Genomic DNA, 23367 nt, shown 5'->3' with positions numbered 1-23367 from the left:
CTCCTGTCGGTAGTTTTTTTTTTTGCTCTAGTACTGTGTCGTGACACCTACCACTAAATGCAAATATATTCGCTAGCCGCATTCGCGTTCCTCTGCTTGTGAGAGATATTGGCAGCGCGCAGATCTCCGGTTCGTCTCCAGCAAATGATGGGCGGGCGGTACTGCCGCGGCGATGCGGATTCGGTCGGGTTTGCCATCTCTCTTTTCCCGCGCTACATGCGCAGCCGGCGGCGGAGCTTTGCGTTTTTCATGAAGGGGGGGGGATGAACTCATAGACCTTACCCATGCGATTTCCTCGACGCATTTTTCACAGATTTCGTCCAGTTTGTTGTCAATTTGAAGTTGACATGAGACAGAAAAGCCTTCAGCTCCTGTTGCTTTTTGGTTATGATGAGTTAAAAGTTTATTCTGATGAGTGAACGATGTTCAGTACGCTAAAAGATGCTACTTTAGAGACGTCTCAGAACTTCTAAAAATGCCAGTTTGTCACCTTGTTTTGGTTCAAAGACGGATTATTTGTAGGAGAAGAAACTGCCGCCATATGGCCATAGCATCCCACTGTCATAGCAGGGCCGCACGTGCCACAAATGGTGTTGCTTTCAGGCCGGTCCAGGACGCTGCGGAAAGACAGCAACTTCGAGTAGATGTTAAGCTCTTCCCGGAGAGACCAGCCAATGAGGCAACATAAAACACTTGATTGAATAGTGTGATGACAAAACTCCAGGACCGGGAAATTGATTGTCTCATTCTGCTTGTAATCGAACAATATGTGCAGACAGGAGTGGATCCAGCGGGGGGGGGGGGGCATGCAACCATGCCACCCACCCGTTGTACCGCTCATGAACTTTTGGTGCCCCTTCGTAGCGCCAAAATGTCATGGTGAACGGATGCCAAAAACCTTCATGTCGGAACCGCATGGCCTTGATCCTAAAGAGGCACCAAACTTCTGGGCCTTCGCAAAGTATCCCAAATGCTCACTTTCGAGAGCCATTGCACCCCAGGAGCACCACGACACCCGCGCCGTGTCCATTTGACGAAATCCTGGCTTGGGTTATTCCGAAAAGGAGCACTAAAATCTATCGTTAGGAGTTAAAACCCTTTATTTTCAAGAGCACCCAAGGCCAGAGGCGACCACAAATGGCCCAAGATATTTATTCTCAAGAGGCAAGAGGCGCCAAATTCCACAAACACAACAATGTTTCACTTCCCACCCCGAACACAATCCTGGATCGGTTCCATGGGCAAGGGGCACCCAAAGTTAAATGCCGGGGAGCCATGACCTTTATTTTTCAACACAAGTTGACGTGCTTTTCATTCTGACACTACTCCTGATTGGCTCAGTATTCACCATTTGACTAAGTGGCACCTAAACATTCATTTCTGGGCAGTCATGACCTTCGTTTTCCAGGAACACTTAATTACAGGGACATCTAAAGGTTTCCGACATCTTTATTCGTAAGAGACAACAAATTCCAGGGAGAGTTTCAAAATCCGTGGCGCTTCATTGGCGAAATCCTGGATCAGCCCATTATGCGAAGAAATGGCCAAAACCTTCAATTGGGGAAGCATTGCCTGTGTTTTTAAGAGGCACCAAATTCTAGGGAGTTACAACAAGGAGCTCCAAAAATTTGATTTTAAGTGGCATAAATTTCCAGGGACACAGCAAATCGTCCAGAGATCTTTATGCCACCGCCACCATAGGCAGGTGAACAGCGTTAGGCCTTGAAGGCCCGAAGTGTCCCGAGGGGCCGACAATCATCGGTCCGATCGGGAGGACCCAGGAGCATGCCGTATGCAAATAAAGGGAACCCAGTTAGAAGGCCAGACCTTTCAAATTCAGCCGAAGGTTCTGTCCACTGCTCTTGCACCGATCCCCTGGAACAGTGGGCTTTCTGTCAGTCAGCTGATCGGGGGCACCAACTCCGAACTACAGACCTGGTCGGTCTGGACCCTGGGCTCCTTTCCCAAGCAGGGAACCCTCTTGCGTTGCGTTATCCTGTCAGGCCATCATTTCCTGGATAAGAAACGGAGATGCATCACCTAGCTAGCAGAGAAGTAGTGGTGTGCCATCACCCAGGAGGTGGGGAGGGGGACCTTGATGCGTTTTGAATGTGATAAATCCCCATTGCTATAACAACGCGATGGGTTTACTTAAGAGCGCGGATAAATCCAGCACCCACTTTCAAGTTTGCTGCTTGTGACAAGACAGTACTCCTTCTCAGTGACGTGTATACTCAAGGGCTATGACCTCCTCCTCCCTCTCAGTGGACCACCAGACGCCGACAGCGCTGGCGGCTGCCAGCGGGGAGGCGCTGATCATCGACTCGATTGCCGTCGACGCCCGGTTTCCGCTGGGATTCGGCCTGGGCGTGTCAGAGAAGGTCGGTCCGCGCCGAGCCTGTCCAGATAGCGATAGTCTGCAGCGCAGGGTGTCAGCGCACGGCCCTCGTTGTCGGCCGCCCACCGGTCGACCGCCTACGAGCAGGAAGGCTGATCACGCCTCCTGGCCGTCGCCAGAGTTGTGCCCGTCGGCGCATCTCGAGACGTGACCCTCGATTGCACTCCTTACTCTGCTGGCGTGTGTGATGTACGATAAGACGTGGCACAGCTGCCCAAGAGTGGTCGGCTATTGTGACGTCCAGTCTGGGGCTGTTTTGTGACTGCGTGACACGGCCCGGTCTGGGGCCAGGGCCGGTCGTCTCTCGTGATGTCCGGGCTGGGGCTGTGTTATGACTGCGTGACACGGCCCGGTCTGGGGCAGGGCCGGTCGGCATCTCGTGAGTGTCCGGGCTGGGGCTGTGTTATGACTGCGTGACACGGCCCGGTCTGGGGCAGGGCCGGTCGGCTCTCGTGATGTCCGGGCTGGGGCTGTGTTATGACTGCGTGACACGCCCGGTAGGGGGCAGGGGCCGGTCGGCTCTCGTGACGTCCGGGCTGGGGATGTATTGTGACCGCATGACACGGCCGGTCTGGGGCAGGACCGATCGGCTCTCGTGACGTCCGGGCTGGGGCCGTATTGTGACTGCGTGACACGGCCCGGTCTGGGGCAGAAACCGGTCGTCTCTCGTGACGTCCGGGCTGGGGCTGTATTATGACTGCGTGACACGGCCCGGTCTGGGGCAGGACCGTCGTCTCTCGTAACGTCGGGCTGGGGATGTATTGTGACGCATGACACGGCCCGGTCTGGGGCAGGGACGGTCGGCTCTCGTGGAGTAGTCCGGGCTTGGGATGTATTGTGACCGCATGACACGGCCCCGGTCTGGGACAGGACCGGTCGGCTCTGTGACGTCCGGCCTCGGGTTGGCTGTATTGTGACTGCGTGACACGGCCCGGTCTGGGACAGGAACGGTCGGCTATCGTGACGTCGGGCTGGGATGTATTGTGACCGCATGACACGGCCCGGTCTGGGGCAGGACGGTCGGCTCTCGTGACGTCGGGCTCGGGCTGTATTATAACTGCGTGACACGGCCCATCTGGGGGAGGACCGGTCGGCTCTCGTGAGTCCGGGCTTGGGATGTATTTGATCCGCATGACACGGCCCGGTCTGGGACAGGACCGGTCGGCTCTCGTGGTGCCTTTGCCCGGACTAGCGGTGCTGGAGCTCCGGCGCGGTCTTCAGCACGAGCCGTTCGAGGTGCACCACCTGGAGACGGCCAACGCCATTCTCGCTTGGTTTAACATCGCCATCTCCAAAATACAGGTCCGTGTTCTCCAGCGACGCGGCAGTGTCAACATGTTCTAAGCAGGCATTGCGGTTTGAACCAGACGAATATTCATGACCAGCGTCCCGCAGGGTCTGGAGTCTTTCAAAAAAGGAAGAAAATGAAGTGGATATGTTTTGCTTCCCTCGCCCGGCTCGTTTATTATATATCTATATGTAATGGTTTCCCTCTGTTGTGCTGTAATGCTTTTTCAAAAGCTTTGACCGTAACACTGATGTAGTAGAAGGTGAGTGCCACCCGGTGGTTTTTATATTAGGCAGGCCTTTGGCCTATATCGTCATGGCAGAAACATAGCACAGAAGTAGTTATATGTCCAGCGTGCGTGATTCCTTTGCATTAGATAACATTTTTGCTTCGCCCAGCTCCTTCACAATTTCTGGGAACGTTGAGCAGCATTGGTGTTTGATTCGGTTGGGCCGTGTGGGCTGGCTGCAAGTATCCGCAACTACCTCGTGTAGTGTGGTGGTTTAGGCTCAAAGCGCTTTTGATGGTCGGGTATGATGACATGACAGCAGGAGCAGCATAGATCCGTGAGAGAGAAGCTGACACTGCCTTTTTAACTGAGCACGACCGAAAGGTGGTGCGCTGCGCAGGTGTAGTTCCGCCTGCAAGCCAACAGGAGGGAGATATACGTCTAAACATTTTTATTTGCTTCCCGTCAAATATCACAAACGACATGTTGCTAAACATAGTAAAAGAACGCTCGATGGGACTATCGACTAACGACTATTTTTCAACTTGATCGAGAATGAAAGGTAGCAAACCAGACTTGGTCCACCCCACTACAGGATGTTGCCGATCATATCTGTAGATATCATCAATGGCACAGCTAGAGTCTTTTCAAGGGTGGGGGAGGGGGGCGCGGGGTTGAGAAAGAACCCACTGATGGTATAAGGCTCCTTCCCAAAAAATCCCTGGATGTGGCCCACTTGTTTATGAGGAGCCCACTTTTCTCTGTTTTATTATCATTTTTGCTTTCTATAGCTGGAACAGAAGTCAAAAGCTGTCGTGATATTAACACTGTTTGGATTTCGAAGGCAGCACTTTTTACGGCGGCAAATGTGTTTTGAAGCACTGCGTAGTAAGCCGTCGTAGTTCAAAGCCAACCTGCTTTTTGACTGGGGAGCTTGCTTTGTGAGATAGTTTCTGATGTTCATTTCAGATTTGTTGATAACATGGACGGCAGTAGACATCTTCTATTGAATTTTTAAAAGCCAGGGTAGGTATCTGTCCTAAAATGAACCAGATCAACCCTTTTTTTAGGACCGTGCCGCCTAGCATAATCCTTCACGCGCATTAAAATTCAAAAATCAAAACAGTCCCGTAGGTTTTTGGTTACCATGACCTTTTAAAGGCCAAACAATGTCACTGAACAAAATTTATACTAGCGACCTTCTGCGTAGAACAGAAATCTGGGTTTGGGTCGGTTATATAAGGAGGTCTGGGAGCACTTCGGATAGCAATCGAGAATTTGAACTTGTTTGGCCTTTTTTGAGCCGAGGATCTATGAATCCTATGAAAATATTTTATCCGAAGACCCATGAACTTTAAAATTTGACACAAGTGAGTTCGCCTAAGACCAACCTGCCTTGAGAGTTTGGTGTCTCTAGCTCACTTGGTTCTGGAGATTTCAGGGAGTGGAGGGTCAGGTTGAACCCACCACCACCCGAACAAAGGATACTCCACCGGCCGTCCGGGCCAGTATTAGCGCGTCCACGGTTAAAATTCGGTAGGAGGGCCCGCCGTTCGATACTGGGGGTCTGACTAACACTGGGCCCAATTCTATTAGCACTTCCACTAACACTAGCACTTTCATTGCCTCAATGTGAACACTCATCATAAGTTCTCCGAGTTCCTTTCATTGTCAGAGGGCCCCGGCCAACGCAAGAGGCCCTCCGGCATTCTGGGTCCCGTCCCTGTCCCTGTTCATTTAATATGTTCCTGATCGACTCGAGGCCCCCTGTTGACATACGACACTTTGTTAGGCACTGTCTGCCCCTCACCGGAACCCTCATTGTTTCAGGGATCCCTGCCGATGCAAATCATGGGCCCGGTCTTGCTCGTGCTTGGGAAATGAGTCCGCACACAAATGAGACACAGGGCCGACTGTTGGGTGTTGGTGGTCTCTGGCCGAAATAGAGGCCCACACCGGCCCACGAGGCCCCGATCGATGCCGGAGGCCCCCTGACAGACGTTCGAAGTCACAGCCCTACGCCCGGGGGCCGTCCTTATCGTGACCCCTCGGCCCTTTAGCCTCCCAATCGGGCCATCGGTCTCCGGTCCCAAGGGACCCCTCAATGTCTCTTCGTGTCTCCTCAGACAAAGTCCGAAACGGACTCGGGGCCACTTGCCGATGCATGACCCTGTTAAGCGCCGCGGTCCCTGACCTATGGAGGCGCCCCGATAACTGTTTCAGGGACTTAGACCTATACACACCGTGCGTCTGCAGTGCCGGCCCCGCTCAGCCTTCGGAAAAGGGACCCTAGGGTTCAGACCGACACGGCACCAACGTTCCGTGTCAGTGATCTTTGGCCGACATAGACGCCCGCATTGTCTCAGGGTCCTCAGCCGGTGTAAGATGCCCCATGACTGGTACTTCAGGTCACGGCCCTACGAGCCCGGATCCTTTCTGTGATCTAAAGGCAGCCCTTCAGACCCTTATGTCCCCCCCCCCCCCCCCAATCAGGCTCTTGATCGTCGGTCACGGTGGGCGCCCGTGCCCCCCTCCGGGCTTAATTGAACACCGCCCTTAGTGGATTCGGGAACCCCGTGCCAACACAGAACACTCTGTTAGGCACTGTGGGTCTCTGACAGATACAGGGGCCCCGACCAGTGTAAGCCGCTGCCCCCGGCTTTGCTGCTGCTCGGGAAGTGAGTCAGCAACAGCTGAAGCAGTTTAGCTTCCGAGCTCGGTGAATTGTGGTAAATGCGTGTTGCAAGGCTGCCTGTCACGACCTGGGCTAGCTAGCCGGGTGTGGCTGTGACTGGAGCTGGAGCTGGAGCTGGGGCTGATGCCGCCACCGCCCGGCAGCTCAGCGAGGTACTGCAGCACCAGGAGGAGCTGAACGGCTTCCTGCTGGAGGTGGCGCAGTCCCTGTTTGAGGACGTGTTCGCGCAGGAGACGCTCATCTCCAAGATCATGGTGTACGCCAAGTCGCTGGTCGCTGCCGAGCGGGTCACCTTTTTCTCGCTGGAGGAGGAAAAGAACGAACTGGTGGCGTCTCTGTTCGACGATGGTCAGGTACGCTGGCCCGAAGTGGTGGCACCTCTGTTTGACGATGTTCAGGTACGCTGGTCCGAACTGGTGGCGTCTCTGTTCGACGATGGTCAGGTACGCTGGTCCGAACTGGCGGCGTCTCTGTTCGACGATGTTCAGGCAAGGTGCTCCATGGACGGTGACGGTTAGGTTGAAGTAAGACCTGCCCCAAATGGTTAACTCATTTCTACCAGAACAATTACGTAAGTTGTTCAGTACCTTAGCGAGGAACATTGTTCACGTAGATCAGACAGTAGCATTGGCCTTATTCCTCGGAGAAAAACCAGGAGAATGGAGAATTAAGTCTTTCAACCACAACAAATCGCGGCCAGCTTATATCTTGCAACATTTGCGCTGTTTTCGGCCGTGCCTATGTTTACGGCAGTGTTTAGTGTAACTATAGCCCTGCCATAACGAATGTACAACTACCGCCGCTGGTCTTGCATTCCTCCTGAATTACAAAAGTGTCCCAGCATTGGGATCTGATTTTCCGCAGAAGTCACTCGACCTGGATATGGTGTAATTGCCACTTCAGTGACGGGAGTTTGCCAGCGAAATATTTTTACTTGCGCTGAAAGGAGATATCAATGTAACCTTGGGGTGATGTGTTATCTCCCCTTTTACCAGCCGTTCGCTCTTCAGCATTTCTGCGGTGCTAGCAGTGTAATAAGGACCCTGTGGTAGTCCGACACCATTACTGTCTGCCAGAGTTATGATAATTTTTAGGGCGTGAGTATATCGCCCGAGGCGAAAAGCTCAAAAGGTCACTCTGCGTTTGCTGGAGTCGCTGTTTTCGGTACCACTAATTTGCAGCAATTTAATAGATCATAAAGTTGCAGAACTTGTTTGGTAGGACCAGTACCCTTTTACAGGGCCATCACCGCAGAGTGTTGCTCACAGGGTACAGCGACAACTCGTTTAGATGCTTTTTAACATGCTACTTATGGCTAAAGCGTCGTAAAAGAAACAGTACTTCACTCATTGCTTTTAAGTGGTGTTTATATGCCGTCGCAATTTACATGCACTTAATAGTTGGATAGGGGAACAAGGCCGACTTCGAAGGGTCACTGCAGTCTGGTAGCGAGCTCAATACGGTAAGCAAGCCTGATTACCGTGAAGTTCTGCAACCAGTTACCTAAAGAAGTCCTTTCATGCTACCCAAGTATAGTGTAATTGTCTCTATAATCATCGCTGGAAATAAGAATGTTTACATTTGGAGTAAAATAAAAAATATCAAGGGTAGAGAGAACTACATACAATGTACATCATGAGAGAGAAGTGGGCCTTTAACATTGCGACGTCATATTAGCTTCGAGCATGAAATTCCCTGTTGAGATAAAGTGGGCCACCACAGCCCAGCTCTCCCAGGCTTACGCATGAAGCCATGGTGACGCAACCCTACCTGTAGACGTCAATATACAAGGTTGGTGGAACTAAGTGATAATATGGGAGTGACGTGGTTGTCATATACGCCAGAGAGAACAATTCTATTACGGCATTAACAATGATACTGCTGCGAAAGCTAGGTGAACACAAAATTATTTTCATAATCCTGTGCAACCAACCCATCCAACGGTCTCGAGGCCCAAAGAAGGATTGCAAAACAAGGGAGTGTCTCTCCAGCGGCGAATATTTTCCAAAATAACCGCAGAAAAAAACACTGAAACACAGGTATTGTAGGCGCCTCTCACCCGTCTCGTGCCATGCCATTTTATATGGTGATGACTTCCGATTTCAGCGCTGCACATATTCAGATCAAATCAGCCCAGAAAAAGTGCCGACGACGCGCGCTTAGTCATTTTTATCACGACTGCTACAGTAGCGCAGTGTGCTCAGCCGGATGGCTGAATGCCATCTTCCGTTCTCTCGCTCTGCCGCAGGTGATTAACGGCTCGCCCGTGCTCTCCAAGCGGAGCGAGATCAGCTTTCCCCTGGGCCGCGGCATCGCCGGCTGCTGTGCGCGCCTCGGCGAGCTGGTAAACGTGGCGGACGCGTACGCCGACCCGCGCTTCAACCCGGACGTGGACCGCAGGACGGGCTACAAGTCGCGCGGTCTGCTCGCCTACCCGGTCAAGGCCAAGGGTCGGCTGCTGGGCGTGCTGCAGGTCGTCAATAAGATAGGTGCGCGTGCCGTCACGGCGGTGACTCGAGCGCCGGGCCAGTCTCGACCGAAAGGGAGGTGGCAGAGAACGCCCGGGGTGTCAGTTGTCTTGTCTTGTCTGATATCTAGGTAGTTCCGGCGCGTATCGCTTAATTGGTGTCTGGCTACCTTGCATTGAGAATGTTGAGAAATAGCGTGTCGGGACGGCACTTCATATTACATTTCTTCGCGAGAACCCCTGTTTTGGGGGTTTTACCCTTCGCGTGTCCGTGTTGCTTTTAGTTAGTGTCACTCGGATGATCTGTATATCACTATCCATTCCAGCAATGTATGCATATGTTTGTCCTTTTGAAAAAGAAAGTCACTGGGCATACTGTTTAACTCAGTTCAAAGAAGACGATACGATACAATTATCCGAAATTTATGAAAGTATGCTTGCAGGTCATCTTATTTCCATATTGGCGTTATCCATTATCTATCTTCGTAAGTACTTTAGATATTTGTAGTGGTAGGTACTTATTTGGTACTGCTTCTAAGGGTTCTTGGTTCAGGTTCTTGGTGTGTAGAATCATGGTTGCTGGTGTTTGTACTTTGCGATATTAATGCTGGGGTGACATGCAAATCTCAGTACTGATGTGGCTTCTCGATATTTCCCACTTTATCTGCCAAGCACGTAATTAAATATCTAGTCGTCTGGCACATGGACTTGAGCCCTTTTCTGTTCCGCAACGTTATTACCATACGTCCTATCGTACGTGCTCGGGTTGTGGTCAATTTGACCCCTGCCCCAGCCTAAGGTTTTCCTGGATAATTCCCGAACATTGCGGTGAAGCATTGCCAAACTTTATATTGCTATGGAAAATTGAATAGTCAATATTTCCCTAGAACAAAATTATGCCTACCTCTTAAGGTCGCTGGCCTGTCGCAGGTCAGTCATGCTATGCTTGTCTGCGAGGGCGCTTCTCAGAAAATCTCAGGCTGATGCGACAACGGAGTGCTGTACGATTTCATGCAACTTTGGGGTAGTGTTTTAGACAATTGAGTGATGGAGATCTGTATTACAACTAATTTCGTTGACATTCGGTCAGTTACAAAGGTCGGATCAAGGTCAAAGCCAAACTGTTTTTGCGGGAAAAGTTGCTCTTTGGGGATGGTTTTTGACACCCATTTTGAATTCCCTGGCTACAGCGAGGACAGCAGACTTATTGTGTTGACTCGCTGACTTACTGGCTGACCTCAAATGACATCTAACCTTTTGATATGAGGAACATGTCGCCCAAGGTAACTTTCGCGCTAATTTTAAACTTAATAGATCAAAATAATTTCGACGATATTGTGTAGTTCTGGTATTTTAAACCTCAGGCAAGGGCAGTGGCCTGATATAAACTCGAGCCACTTGCTGCTTAGAAAAGTATCTTGGTTAAAGCTGGTGGCGTGAGAGCATGTTGGGGCGCTTATGACACCGATCTCGAGTTTCAAGTTGTTTAACCCGAAGCCCACAACCTAAGGATCTAAATGTTTGCCACAACTGAGTTCACATAGAGTTCTACCGTCACTGTGGAGTTCGTGACTCCAGCTCTTAGTTTTCAACACCTCAGGCGGTCATTTGACACCCCAACCCCATCATACTCGCCACCTGAGCGCGTCATATTCAACCAGCAACCCGGGTGCGCATTAAGCCGGAAAGCGCCAATCAGAGGATATTACTACAGCAAAGTAAAATGCTGACGCTAGCCATATTGCTCCGAGGTGAACGGCCACAATTCCCTGTCGTGAGTCGCTTATAGACAAGAAAATTTGATCGAAAGCTTCTTGTTTGGAGAATGTTCACGTATGTATATTTTTTTAAAAATCCTATTCAAAACACATTCTTGAATTTGTTTTGCGCATTTGTTTGGCATGGCGGCATTATATCAAGGGACTAATCAAGGGCAGATATAACATCAGGGACGTTAGCTACGCGTGTAATGACCTCGAACATTCTTTTCTACCCGTACGGTATTTTCGTTGCTGGGGCCTGTAACCTTGCGACCGTGCGTCCGGTGTGCGCCCACTGTGACCCCCGGCAGCTCCCCTGGCCCGCTGCGTTTGCAGGAGGCGAGCTGTTCACGGCCTCGGACGAGGCGGCCATCCGAATGTTCGGCGTGTACTGTTCGCTGGCGCTCTACTACGGCATCATGCACGACAGAAGCCAGAAGAAGGCACGGCCGCTTCCCACGCACTATTCCTTGATGAGTAGTGTTGCGTTCTTAGAAAGCGTGACCGCGAACGAGATACGCGGTGTATGGTCTTATGTGGGCCTTGGTTGGTATGATAGGGCTGCCATCGTGACCCAATGAACACAAGCGGTCACTACATTCCGCTGTATCACAATCGAACGTGTCTTTGGAACGTAAGCCAAAAACTACATAGGGAGACAAACACTAAGCAGCACTGATCCCATAATCACAGTCGTTCGTTGGCAGGCGGTATCAGAATGGCGTGCTTTATCGATGACCATTGAGCGCTAGAACCGCACAGCGTGCGCGCCCGGGCCCGCTCCCCCGAGAGGCGGCTGTGGTGTCTGGCGGTCCTGACGGCCGACCTCACCCAGGAGCACCAGCTGAGCGAGTGCATGGACATGCTGGAGTACCACTCGACGGCCAGTCCCGACGAGCTGCGGCTCTACTTCGAGCAGCCGCTGCCGGCCGCCGTGCCGCCCGCCTTCGGCACGTAAGCGGTTCCACAGCGGGGCGGGGCGGGATGGAGCGGGTCGGGCTAGGCCGGCCCGGGCCGGGCCGAGCCGGAGCGGGCCAGGGCGAGGGGGGAGGGGACGGGACGGGACGGGACGGGATGCGAGAAAAAGGCTGCGCCGGCGTATGGGTACCTCGCGAACGGGGGGATGTCGGCATATGCGCCCCGATATGCGATACAGTATAACACATCTACGCGACGAAAAACTGGACAAGCGGGCCATGACCATTTAGAATAGCCCCTTCGTGTTGCGGGCGGCTGTATGCGTGCACACAAGCGCCCAGCTGCTCACGTGACGTTCGTAGTTTTCCTTCCGAGGTCAGGTTTGCCTACGTGGATGAGCTCACCACAGTTAGAATAACTGCAGTTTGGTTTGGTTTGTAATGCTCGTAAAGATATTATGCTATCAGTATGTTCCATGAACACTTACATCACAGATTTTCAGCGGTGTGAAATATATCTTAGCCTCAAACGAACACGGTTCGTCACATGTGTAAGCAGCTTCGAAAAGCATGCAAACTCTTCCTGTGGTGCAAGCCTACAGAGTTTCCGGGATCGTGGAATCCAGAGTAGTAAGACGCAATAGCTTATTATGATGTAATTTAAAATGTCATGCTTCATTCTCGACGCTGGGGTAAAATAATACTTTCTGATAATGCTTGTGCGCGAGGTTGGCCTGTCTTTTTACCATTTTCACTTCCACTGGTGGTTTGAAGCCATGTGGTCGGAGCGACTTTTCGCCTTTTTGGTCCATGTTTGGCGTGTTTCGCCTTTTGGTCCATGTTTGGCGTGTTTCGCCTTTTTGGTCCATGTTTGGCGTGGGCATTGCTAGCGGAGCAATGCTTAGCTCAGCAAAGGCAAAATAAAATGTGTTTTGCCCCCTTCTAAAGTGTTAAATGTGTCTTACCCCTGCAGAGTGCCCTTTGTAGCCAAACGTGGTTAGAATAATATTCTGTCAAAGCGGAGCGGTGCTCTCTTTTGTATGCGCAGCTGGAGTGGACCACAAATGGGAGCCCCCCGTCTACCAAAATCGTTAACCGATAACGCTTTCCCTGCTTCCGGTTCAGCGTGGAAGGCAGAAGCGAGAGAGAAACAGGAAGCGGAAGTACAGTTAAACCGATTCGTTTGGTGACTATTTTAAACGGGTTCTAGACATATGCAGCTTTTGTTCCGATTTTCCATATGAGAAAGAAGCGGCCCAGCTAGGAGCAAAGGTCCTAGCTGGGTACTTTTCTACACAGCAATTCTGGCGCTGTACCCCTGTGTGACTTGCCAGTAAAGAATATGACATCCTCATGCATCCGACATTTTCGCACTTCCTTTCCATTCCAGACAGCACATATTTTGCCGGGCAGGGATAAGTACATCAGCTGGAAGCACTGCCATGAAACGAACTAGGTGCGCGGGAGAGACGCTGGTTCTTAAAATCGCTTTTCATCCTTCCAGCACATTCAAACTCCTCCAATCCGCCCGCTGTCCAGAGCGTTGTTTTGATGGTCCAGCACCACTAGGTTTGGAAAGTGCAGAGTACCCGAGTCACGCCTCGGCTGGAGGCTGCGGCAAGATCACACCTCAGACTTGGACTTTAAATTACTCGGACAGGCTCCATTCTATTAAATATTTCAGACAAGCTCCCTCTATCTAAGTTACCCAGGTTAGGTGTTAGTGTATTCCAGGCGGAGGTGCGGGATTCGGCGCAATTTCTTCACAGAGTAGTTGCTAAACATTACACTTCTCTTTGTGATATTCGCGTAAATCCCAAAGGCTTTCATAAAAAAGTGTTGGAGATTCCATCCCCACGAACGCCTCAGCGCCTCAACCTCGACGGCCTCGGAGGGACTTCTGGACCGGGATTCCGACCCCACGAGCGCTTCAGCGCCTCAGCCTCGACGGCCTCGGAGGGACTTCTGGACCGGGACTCCGACCCCACGAGCGCTTCAGCGCCTCAGCCTCGACGGCCTCGGAGGGACTTCTGGACCGGGACTCCGACCCCACGAGCGCCTCAGCTCCTCAACCTCGACGGCCTTGGAGGAACTTCTGGACCGGGACTCCGACCCCAGAGCGATTCTTGGTCGGTGACCCCGACCTCTGCCCACCCAGGGCTGGAGCATGAGGTCTACGCTCTGAACGGTGGGCAGTGTGGACGGGTCAAACTTGCTGGAAGGAGGGAGTGCGATTTTAGAACCCAGCTCCTCCCCTACAGACTTGGCCCACTTCATGGAACTGCTTCTTTGTATGTACTCACTTCTGCGCAGCGAAATGAGTAGGAACTCCGAAAATAGAAGGGTTTTTGAGGATATACTTAACATAAGGGTGTGATATTCTATACTGGCCAGAGTCATATTTTTTTCAGCGCAAAGATGTGTGGAAAAAAGAGCTGCACACCTTTGCATTGCTTGCGCTTGAGGTGCATTATCTAATATTTCTGAAACTTGCATGACTAATTCTTGAAATTGGGGTACTATCCCGCCGTAAGCACCAGGTACGCTTTCAGCTCCCCCCACCCCACTCTCCCGACCGCTGGCATCTCTTCCAGTCAGCAGTCTCTGCCTACCACACTGAAGCAGCAACAGTAGAATCGGAAAGGACAGACAATTTCCCAGGCATAAGTTTCTCTTTCTAGTTCACCTAGGCGGAAGCAGAAATGGGGGAAGGGGAATTCCACCCGTTTGCCGGGGAATGTGCGAAAGCGCGCCCTGAATGTGCTTAGTGCTACGTGTGCTATGTGCTAAGCGCTAAATGCTATTCAACAGTTATGTGAAACTGGCAGAGCACGTCTAATGTAGTCCTTCAGTCAGCCTCCAGTGCGGGACGAGTAATTAGCTGGGTTTCTTTCTCATACGGTCCCCCTTCCCTACCAGCACTGGGCATACTGAATATATAGGTACTCGCAATTGAATAATCACACCACATTCATCTTTTCCACCACGGTTAGCCGTAACTACGGAATAAATAAACAAGATGGCCGACTCACAACATGCCTATTAGCTAGCACACTTCCCATCTGGCGCCGTCCACGTTCTGAAGTTGAAGAGCTGCGACCCCGAAAGCCCCCTTCCCCCCACAGGTCACATCACAATGCTGGTAAATGGCCTTATTTTGGAAGTTTAATGAAGGCTAGTCGCTGAACGTGGCACCATAAGTGTACTTAACAAACTTTTCGAAAATATGGCCAAGGAAAGATCTGTTCCGGGAGTGCAAAAAAAAAGAAGTTGGGCCAAGGCCCAGAAACGTGGCCCGAGGATAATCCGTGAAATGGATTTTTGCCAAAGCCATGATAGTTATTATCGCGCCACCCGCCTCAATTAGTATTTGACAATGATCGAAATCTGATTGCAGTACGTTGACAATGACTATTCTAGTTTATCTGGCAAACAGCCTGAACAATGGCGTAACCTCAAAAGCCAAGCGATCTAACCCATTTCGTCATTCGACAGAATTAAGTGAAGCAAAAGCTTATACCCCCACCCAAAATGTTAGGTGTAATACATCTCCGTCGACCCGATCCGTTGACTCCCCTTAACCCAACGTCTGGGTTGAGGAGAATTCACGACGAGCAAGTCAAAGGCTTTGCTGCCGTTTCGACCGATGTCACGATCTTAGAGCGTGTTTAGAGGGAATTGTTTGTAGCTGTCAAAACAAGATGAGATTAACGTTGTGCTTGGGCGTTTAGCACACACATGCTCGAAAAGCGCGATGGAAGGTGCCGCCACGCACGCATTGGCATTTGTGGTCTACACGTGGCATCCTTTGTCGGCAATCAGTAATATTTTTCTTTATCAATATGTTGATCAAAATTTGTTACTAGTGCTTACAGGCGCGCACAAATTCGCAAGTAAAAAGTGATGCACAATAGCCCTTGGTCTCCCACACATAGCGTCACACGATGAATGGCTTATTGCGTTAAGTATACGGTGATAAGTCAGTTGTGGCGCGAGTGCCTGAGATGAAACGCGCTGTCGTAGGCAAACACAAGAATGAGCGTGCTATTACTTTACGCTGCAAATATCTCGCGAAATCCAGCTCTGAAGCTTTGAGCGGCGTATCGTTGACTGTCACTGTTGTTACTGGTAGTTCTGCCGGCATTTCTGATTATTCAGGATCACTATGTAGACTAAAATCTAAACAATCTAGAATCTACACAAACAAGTAAAGGTGCGGTGCCGTAGAGACATAGCCAATGGCAGGGCCGAGGGCCATCCTTCCTTCCCCTCACTCAGCCAGGAGTCCTACACTAGATATCAGATAAATCGGAGGAATTGTGTGTAGATGTGCGCAATTTCGTCCAAATCTGCAAGAATTTGGTCTCATTCTGCAGAGTTTGGAGAAAAACTAACATTTTCCCTTTTCCGGAGGGTAATAATGGCTTCGTGCCTGGTGCCAAAACTGGGCAAAACTGAGGGAAGTATTGCATATGTTGAACTGGGTGCTGTCAGTCATCATTTCGTGTGACATGACCACAAGCTCAAGGTCATTTGAGAACGCGATGCTTCAGCGTACGTTGATGTTTTACACGTACGCACGCCTTCGCCGCCGAATTTGTCGTGGTTGGGCTTTACCCTGTCATTGTTGTCGTTAGTTCGGCTTCGTGGCACGTCGACAGCAGCGGTCTACCTTGTTATTGCTTCTCGGCATGCGCCGTGTCGTCAGCCCAGATGGTCGCACGTGGCTCGCCAGGACAGGCCCGTTCGGACCTCGCCCGCTCTGACCCGGTGCTGACCCGGCGCTGACCCGGCGCCCTCTCCCTCCCGCGGCGGCAGGTTCGGGTGGGCACCGGGCCGCGAGCACAACCTGAACCGCCTATACCTGCACATGTTCTTCGACCTGGTGGGCGACACGCGCCTGCCGCCCGAGCGCATCGTGACCTTCACCACCACCGTCATCAAGTCCTACCGGCGCGTCCCCTATCACAACGCCACCCACGCCTTCATGGTGGCGCACACGATGTACAACATCCTCAAGCGCAACGCCAGCGTCTTCAGTCGTCTCGAGGTCCGGTGGCTGTCGGGCGATCGTCGCGGTTTGCGAAGGGAGCGCGACTCGTCACAGTGCTGCTACACTGCCGGGTGTGCCGCCCATGAGGGCAGTCGCGACTCGGGCTCCGGCCCAGCGCTGGCGTGACACTGCCTGGCGTGCTCTGCGAGCCGCTCCATTTCGATGCAAGGCGCCCCCACCGGTGGCCCGACCGAGGTGCTGCATTGGCCTGGCCTGGCGTGACCCGGCCGGTCTGACCCGGCCCGCCGTCTCCAGATCCTGGCACTTCTGGTGGCGTGCGTGTGCCACGACGCCGACCACCGCGGCTACAGCAACACATTTGCCAAGGCGTACACTGGCCTAGGCGGGCTCTACAAGTCGTCCGTCATGGAGAATCACCACTTCGCGACCACGGCCAGCATCCTGCAGCGGCCGAACCATGACATCCTGTCCCAGCTGAGCGGCTCGGAACGGAAGGAGGTCAGACGGTCTGGCGGCCGCCGCCGCGACCTCGGATGCTGCGCTCCCAGCCTGTTCGCACGGGTCTCGGTGAAGCGCAGGCACACTGGGGCCGAGTGTCGCTAGCTGGGAGCTAGGCACCAGGCTCGGCTGCTGTCCCTTCTATGCTCGGTGACGCGGGTATGCTGCTAACAGTTGGGGGCTCGACGCCAGGCTCGGCTGCTGTCCCTTTTATGCTCGGTGAAGCGGGTATGCTGCTGACAGCTGGGAGCTCGACGCCAGGCTCGGCTGCTGTCCCTTCTATGCTCGGTGACGCGGATATGTTGCTAACAGCTGAGAGCTCGGCTGCTATCATTTCCATGCTCGGCGACGCGGGTCGGCTGCTAACAGCTTGGAGCTCAGCGCCAGGCCCGGCTGCTGTCCCTTGTATGCTCGGTGACGCGTGTCTGTTGCTAACAGCTTGGCGCTCGGCACCAGGCTCGGCTGCTGTCCCTTCTATGCTCGATGACGCGGGTCTGCTGCTAACAGCTGGAAGCTCGGCACCAGGCTCGGCTGCCTGTCCCTTGTATGCTCGGTGACGCGTGTCTGTTGCTGACAGCTGGGAGCTCGGCTGCTATCCCTTCTATGCTCGGTGACGCGCATCTGCTGCTGACAGCTGGCGCGTCTCTGACTCTCCTTCCTGACCGTGCCCTTGCGACAGGTGCTGGATATCATGTTTGAGGCCATCATCGCCACGGACCTGGCTGTCTACTTCCAGATTAGGCCTAAACTGGAAGCCGTGCTAGGCGCCGGCGAATTTAACATCAACCAGCAGGAGCACAGGTGGGGAGGCCTGGCGGCGGGCCGCTGCTAAATTTCGTCATCCCGGGCCGTGGCGTGACCTGACTCGAAGCGCTGGTCTTAGTATCTTACAGGTTGCAATCGGGTAACTGCCGTGAAGATCACTTTTCGACCAACGCCGACTACAGCGGCTTTGCTAATTACTGCAGTGTAGAAGGACATTCGACCATGGTATTTCCACATCCCGAATGCGCCTTCCAATCTCCCCGCCCCTTTGAGAAGAAGGTGGGCAAATGGGCGCAGAAGCCCGTTTGTTGCTGTTCTGTGAGGCTAGGTTACGTCATCTCATGGCTCCCCCCCCCCCCCCCCACATGTTTTGTGAGACGACGCCATTGCACCGACTTGGTTTACTACGACGGGGCCGTGTCTGTGCGGACTGAACAGGCATGGCCGGGTTGCCCCTCCCCCAAATAGAAAGCGTGTTCAACAGGATGTGGCCAAAACAATCATCTTCCATGATTGGGGTGTATCATATGATTCCAGGCTAAGCCATACCAATTTATGGGCAAGGTGGAGTCGACCGAACGCGAGGGCGTATGCATAATTTGTCAATAGATAGGGACCTATTTTGTCGTTGAAAACGGAAAATAGCGGGATATAGGGAGTGTTAATTTCTTCAGCTCCCCCTTCCACATATTTTATCATCGTTACATATATATATATATATATATATATATATATATATATATATATATATATATATATATGTCATATTGTTACGAGGCTCCGCCAACCCATGGTTCAGAGCAAGTTCGTACACAGAATTTAAGACGCATAAAAGTGCGTCTTTTATCTAAGTCACATTGCTATAAATTTTATGCGCCGTGTGCGGATATACACTGAAACGAACACACGGGACCACATCCTCAATTTTACGTTTTCATAGATCTCCATTAACCAAGACGCGTTAAAACGCGTGGTTTCGTGCCTGCGGGCATTAATTCTCTGTTTAACATTTCAATGTCAGGGCTTATTCAAACCATTTTACTGCAAAATAATTATAAAAGCCATTTGAACTTTGAACTTATTTATCCTGAGAATGGGCCAGCTTCAAACTGCGGCGCAAGCCTAACGTGAAAAGTGCAAAAGGAAGTAGTTCGTAGAGGCACGTTTTGGCCGGTGGCAACGGTTTCAGACCGACTGCACTAGCGCTTTACCTTACCGCTGGTTAGACAGGACCGGACCAGGTTTCAGGTCCCGGCATGCTTCCAGGGACTTCTAAGCGCGTTCCTCGAGCTCCTGGTACGGGGGTGCATAGACGGCAGGTGATGCCTTTCCGACGACACCATGACACTTCAAATTGACCTGGACGCAGAGGCTATGTCCAGGTCAATGGACATATGGTCAGCTATGTAGGCCTCGATGCGGATTGCATAATTCTGATTGCATGACGCGGGTCGCATGACGCGTGAAGCCCACTGCCACTAACACCTATGGTGTTATTACTGCTTCCATTGTGTATGGGATTTCCTAAATATATCGTTGTCCGGCATCGTATGTGTATTGTGTTTGTGATACCGTACAGGTGTATAACATGTGGTATATTGTATCACGAGCAACGAACTTTAGTTTTCTCTGTACTGTACTCTTTCTGCATATGACCCACATCTCGTACAAAAACAGTACGTTTTGTCTTTGGGGCTAGTTATTCTTCCACCGCCCTGCTCCCCTAATGCCGGTGCGTCATGAGCTTCACCGGCTACGATCAAGCGAAAATAGTGACAGCGTCCGTGTGGCATGCTGTTTGAAGTCGTCTGTGTAACGCTGCGATGCATTTTTTGGCGTTGCACACAGCGGTGCCTTAGATTTCACAGTGGCATTGCCTTTTGAATGTTTTGGCGATGTTTATTTGATTTGTACCGTGCCTCACATTGCTCTAACAGCTAGCCCGCCATGTTAACCAAACAAGAGGAAATAACAGCACAATTTCGAAATGTGCTGTTATTCGATGTCGTCGAGAACCATGAAATGATTCGACACGAGCAATGAGTTTTAATACCGTTACCTTAAGTGGACAAAACAAAAACATTTAAGGAATTTTTGAATGAAAAGACGTTCTGAAGAACCTGTAGTGAATTACGTCCAATATAAAGGACGATGAAAAGCGCCAATTGAGATAAAAATAGTCGCCAAACTTTAAGTTAGACGCCAAGTTTTACGCGTGTACACCTATAAGTAAACAGTACAGGGACAGCAATTACTACCACAGTTAGACTTGAATTGGAAACGTATGGATCAAGAATATGCCCTGGGAATAACATAGAATATATATTTTCGTAAGACATTGTGAGATTTAAAACCCAGAAAGCACAGCTCACATTCACATAGGCAGAACGTTTCGGGAGGCCGAAGGTAAATATCTAAGTAACTGGATTAGCAGCACGAACTATGGACATCACACTAGCGCCAGCTATAAACCGCTGATACGACCAGCGTCACGTACATTAACGGTATAATACCCCTGCAAAGTGATTTGAAGCTTGGAATGAGGACGATGGCCGCCGAAGGTACACCTGCCGCAAGAAGAAGCACACGCTTTGCCTGATACTGGAAGCATTTGAGCCGTCGGTGCTATCGCAGTGTACCCCAAAACTGCCTCCCAAAAGTATTATCTAGATTTATATCTACCTAAATGTGTAATATATGGGCTTGCAAGGCTGGAGCTTGCCAAAAAGCCCGCGATAACGTCAGAACGGGGCTGTCAAATACTTTGGCGGTCCCGGTTGGAAACCATATCCTTACCCGTCTGCCATAACACATTCTTGAGGAAGACCAATGCTCGCATTAGAACATTACGCTTAACGTAGATTTGTGTTCTTTGACGTGATTACGACTTACGAAAAAAATGTGGTCAAGGGATCATCAACTTGATTACCATGTTTCTCGCAACACGGCTGAAACAAGTACTAAGTACAAGCTGCTACTGACAGTACATAACTACCACAAAAGTGTGCTCTATGATTTATCATCGCAATAATTTGGATCAGTAACCAATGCATTGGTATTTGTTGCCGGCATCTGTAGGCTTGATTTGACATTCTGTTCACGGCCAGTATAAAGTGTCCATTAGACTGGAGCAATATCTTTACGGGTTATCATGATACTGTGGACAACTGACCTCTGTGGCATACTTCTGGTTTTTAATTTTGTTCCGTTGTGCCCCATATTTTGTTACCCTGGCCATACCCAACTTACAGTCTCGCGCATGGAGGTAAAGGCTCTTCACAAAACCGAGCGCAACAAATCGAGGTCCCCCTTGTTTGGATGGTCTTACCACCTTAAAAAATCATGACCCCACCCAAACAACCAAGAGTTTGTCCAGACCACCAGTCATATTCGCTCGGGCGTGAGGCTCTGTTGACGTCCCTCATCAGGCAACGACGATGGAAACACGAATGGGAGATAATCAATTACGCTTATCAGCGCTGTTATAATAATTGCACCACCACGGCAAACTGATGTCCCGGTGTGTTGGCTTGTCGGTTGTCTTGTGCGCAGCTGCTTTAAGCTTGCTAAAGCTGGTAGGTGTCTATGCTGCTGTGCTCCGGCCGGCAGACGGCTGTTCCGGAGTGTGATGATGACCGGCTGCGACCTCTCCGCCGTCTGCAAGCCGCCAGAGGTTGTGCTGCAGCACACACTCGAGCTGTACGTCGAATTTCACGAACAGGCAAGTCTTGTGGCCGCCGGCACGGCCGCCTGCTCGTGCAAAGCGTCTCTGATGGTGCTTGTTTGAAAACGGCTCATGCCAAGCCTGCCTTATTTTGAGAAGCTTGAACTAATGGCGCAAGAGACAACACTTGCAAGAGCGCATCTTCCCTCACCCTTGGTTCACCTTCCCCGTCTCTTGTCCTGTCCTCGAGTCATGTGCGCAGCCAAGGAGGTGCCTTAGGCCCGAATTGTTTAAGATAATCCTGGCCGCACTCCTGCCTTAAGTTACCCAGTTTCGCGCTGCAAATAAACCGGCGTGAGACCGATCCTTGAAAAAGGAGAAAACGGCCGCCAGCATACCTACGGCAAAAGGAAGAAGGGTTGTTCGGAGATTAGCTAAGCTAGATATTTTCTTATTGAAACATGAACATCCTAGCGAAATTTGGACCGAGCGACAGACCCATACCCATGCCCACCATTTCGTCCTCCAACGAAGGTTAGGGAAAGTACGAAAAGAACGAAAATTACCGGAAAACTTAGCCTGTAAAGCAGCAAAAAGGACGAACAAACCATTAGCAAGGTTATAAGCAAGAGCGCCGCGGGCAAAAAAAAAGATGACGACAGGTGCCGCCTCTGATGCACAATGTTTAACATGCACTCGGGTGGGGGTGAAATTGCTCCCCCCCCGAAGGCTTTTCTGGAATGGTGTTCGAACGGCGTGGCGTAGCCGCGCCAAATTGTGCATAGCTGTAGATGCTTGAATAACCAATCCCTTGACGTAAAAAGTTAGATGTACCTCGTAAGGTCGCTGACCTACGGTAGGTCAAAGTCAGGCCATGGATTCAAGGAAGTAAATTTCTAGGGAATCCTGCAATCTGACGCAACAGCAATGTTAGACGAAGCCATACATCTCTGGGATACTTTCTTGGGCAATACAAAGATCGAATAAACAAATTCCATTGACCTAGAGGCAGGTATGGGTAGTTTCTGATGTTCATTTCGAGTTTGTTGAGAACGGAAACCGCGTTATACATCTTACATGGGCGTCTTAAAGATCAGAATAGGTCACTGACCTAAAATGACCCGGGTCCGCATTTTGTTTTTAGGAACATACTGCCTGGCGTAATCTTTGTCGGTTATTCAAGCGCAAAACTCAAAGCAGTCTCGTATGATTTTGTTCACCATGACCTTCAAAAGGTCAAACAAGGACACTGGCCCTGAATGAGCACGTGTCCTTTTGCTCATAGCTGGTATCTAAGCTTTGGGGGTACTTTGGAAACCAACCTGGGGTTTGACCTTATTTGACCTGAAGATCGCGAGCTAGGAACCTCAAACGTTGACCTAAGTGAGTAAACGTGCAGGTCAAATCACCCCGTAAATTTGGTGTTTTTGGCGCTCTTATTTCCTGAGACCTCAGCGGGGTCAGTCACCCACACCCGAGCGAAGAGTACCCGACCGGCCACCCGGGCGCGCTTTAAGTATGATCAAGCGTCTACGGTCTTGCACGCACCAGTATGGTTATTGTTCGTGGCTGACGTATTTGTGAATGCGGCGTGTCCGTTTAAGTGCATACACACCAAAGTTGTATGTATATCGGTGCCCCTTCCGTAAGTCCATGGCTAAACGCCGGCTGA

The 23367-nt window shown here is 51.1% G+C and overlaps 1 protein-coding gene across 1 annotated transcript in view; it reads left to right on the top strand.

Annotated features, from left to right (window-relative positions):
- Nucleotides 1-23367, top strand: part of LOC119100294 (cAMP and cAMP-inhibited cGMP 3',5'-cyclic phosphodiesterase 10A) — a 37523-nt gene that overhangs the window by 7903 nt on the left and 6253 nt on the right. Inside the window, exons 5-14 of the mRNA XM_037223400.1 lie at nt 2266-2381; nt 3554-3700; nt 6754-6963; nt 8859-9099; nt 11174-11280; nt 11673-11791; nt 16573-16804; nt 17063-17266; nt 17946-18067; nt 21641-21752. Coding sequence (XP_037079295.1) covers nt 2266-2381; nt 3554-3700; nt 6754-6963; nt 8859-9099; nt 11174-11280; nt 11673-11791; nt 16573-16804; nt 17063-17266; nt 17946-18067; nt 21641-21752 — 1610 coding nt within the window. The remainder of the gene's footprint in view (nt 1-2265; nt 2382-3553; nt 3701-6753; nt 6964-8858; nt 9100-11173; nt 11281-11672; nt 11792-16572; nt 16805-17062; nt 17267-17945; nt 18068-21640; nt 21753-23367) is intronic.

This window comes from Pollicipes pollicipes, unplaced genomic scaffold (genome assembly GCF_011947565.3).
Source record: "Pollicipes pollicipes isolate AB1234 unplaced genomic scaffold, Ppol_2.1 Scaffold_4881;HRSCAF=5763_pilon_pilon_pilon, whole genome shotgun sequence".
Classification (NCBI taxonomy): domain Eukaryota; kingdom Metazoa; phylum Arthropoda; class Thecostraca; order Pollicipedomorpha; family Pollicipedidae; genus Pollicipes; species Pollicipes pollicipes.
This window is presented reverse-complemented; position numbering and strand designations above follow the sequence as displayed.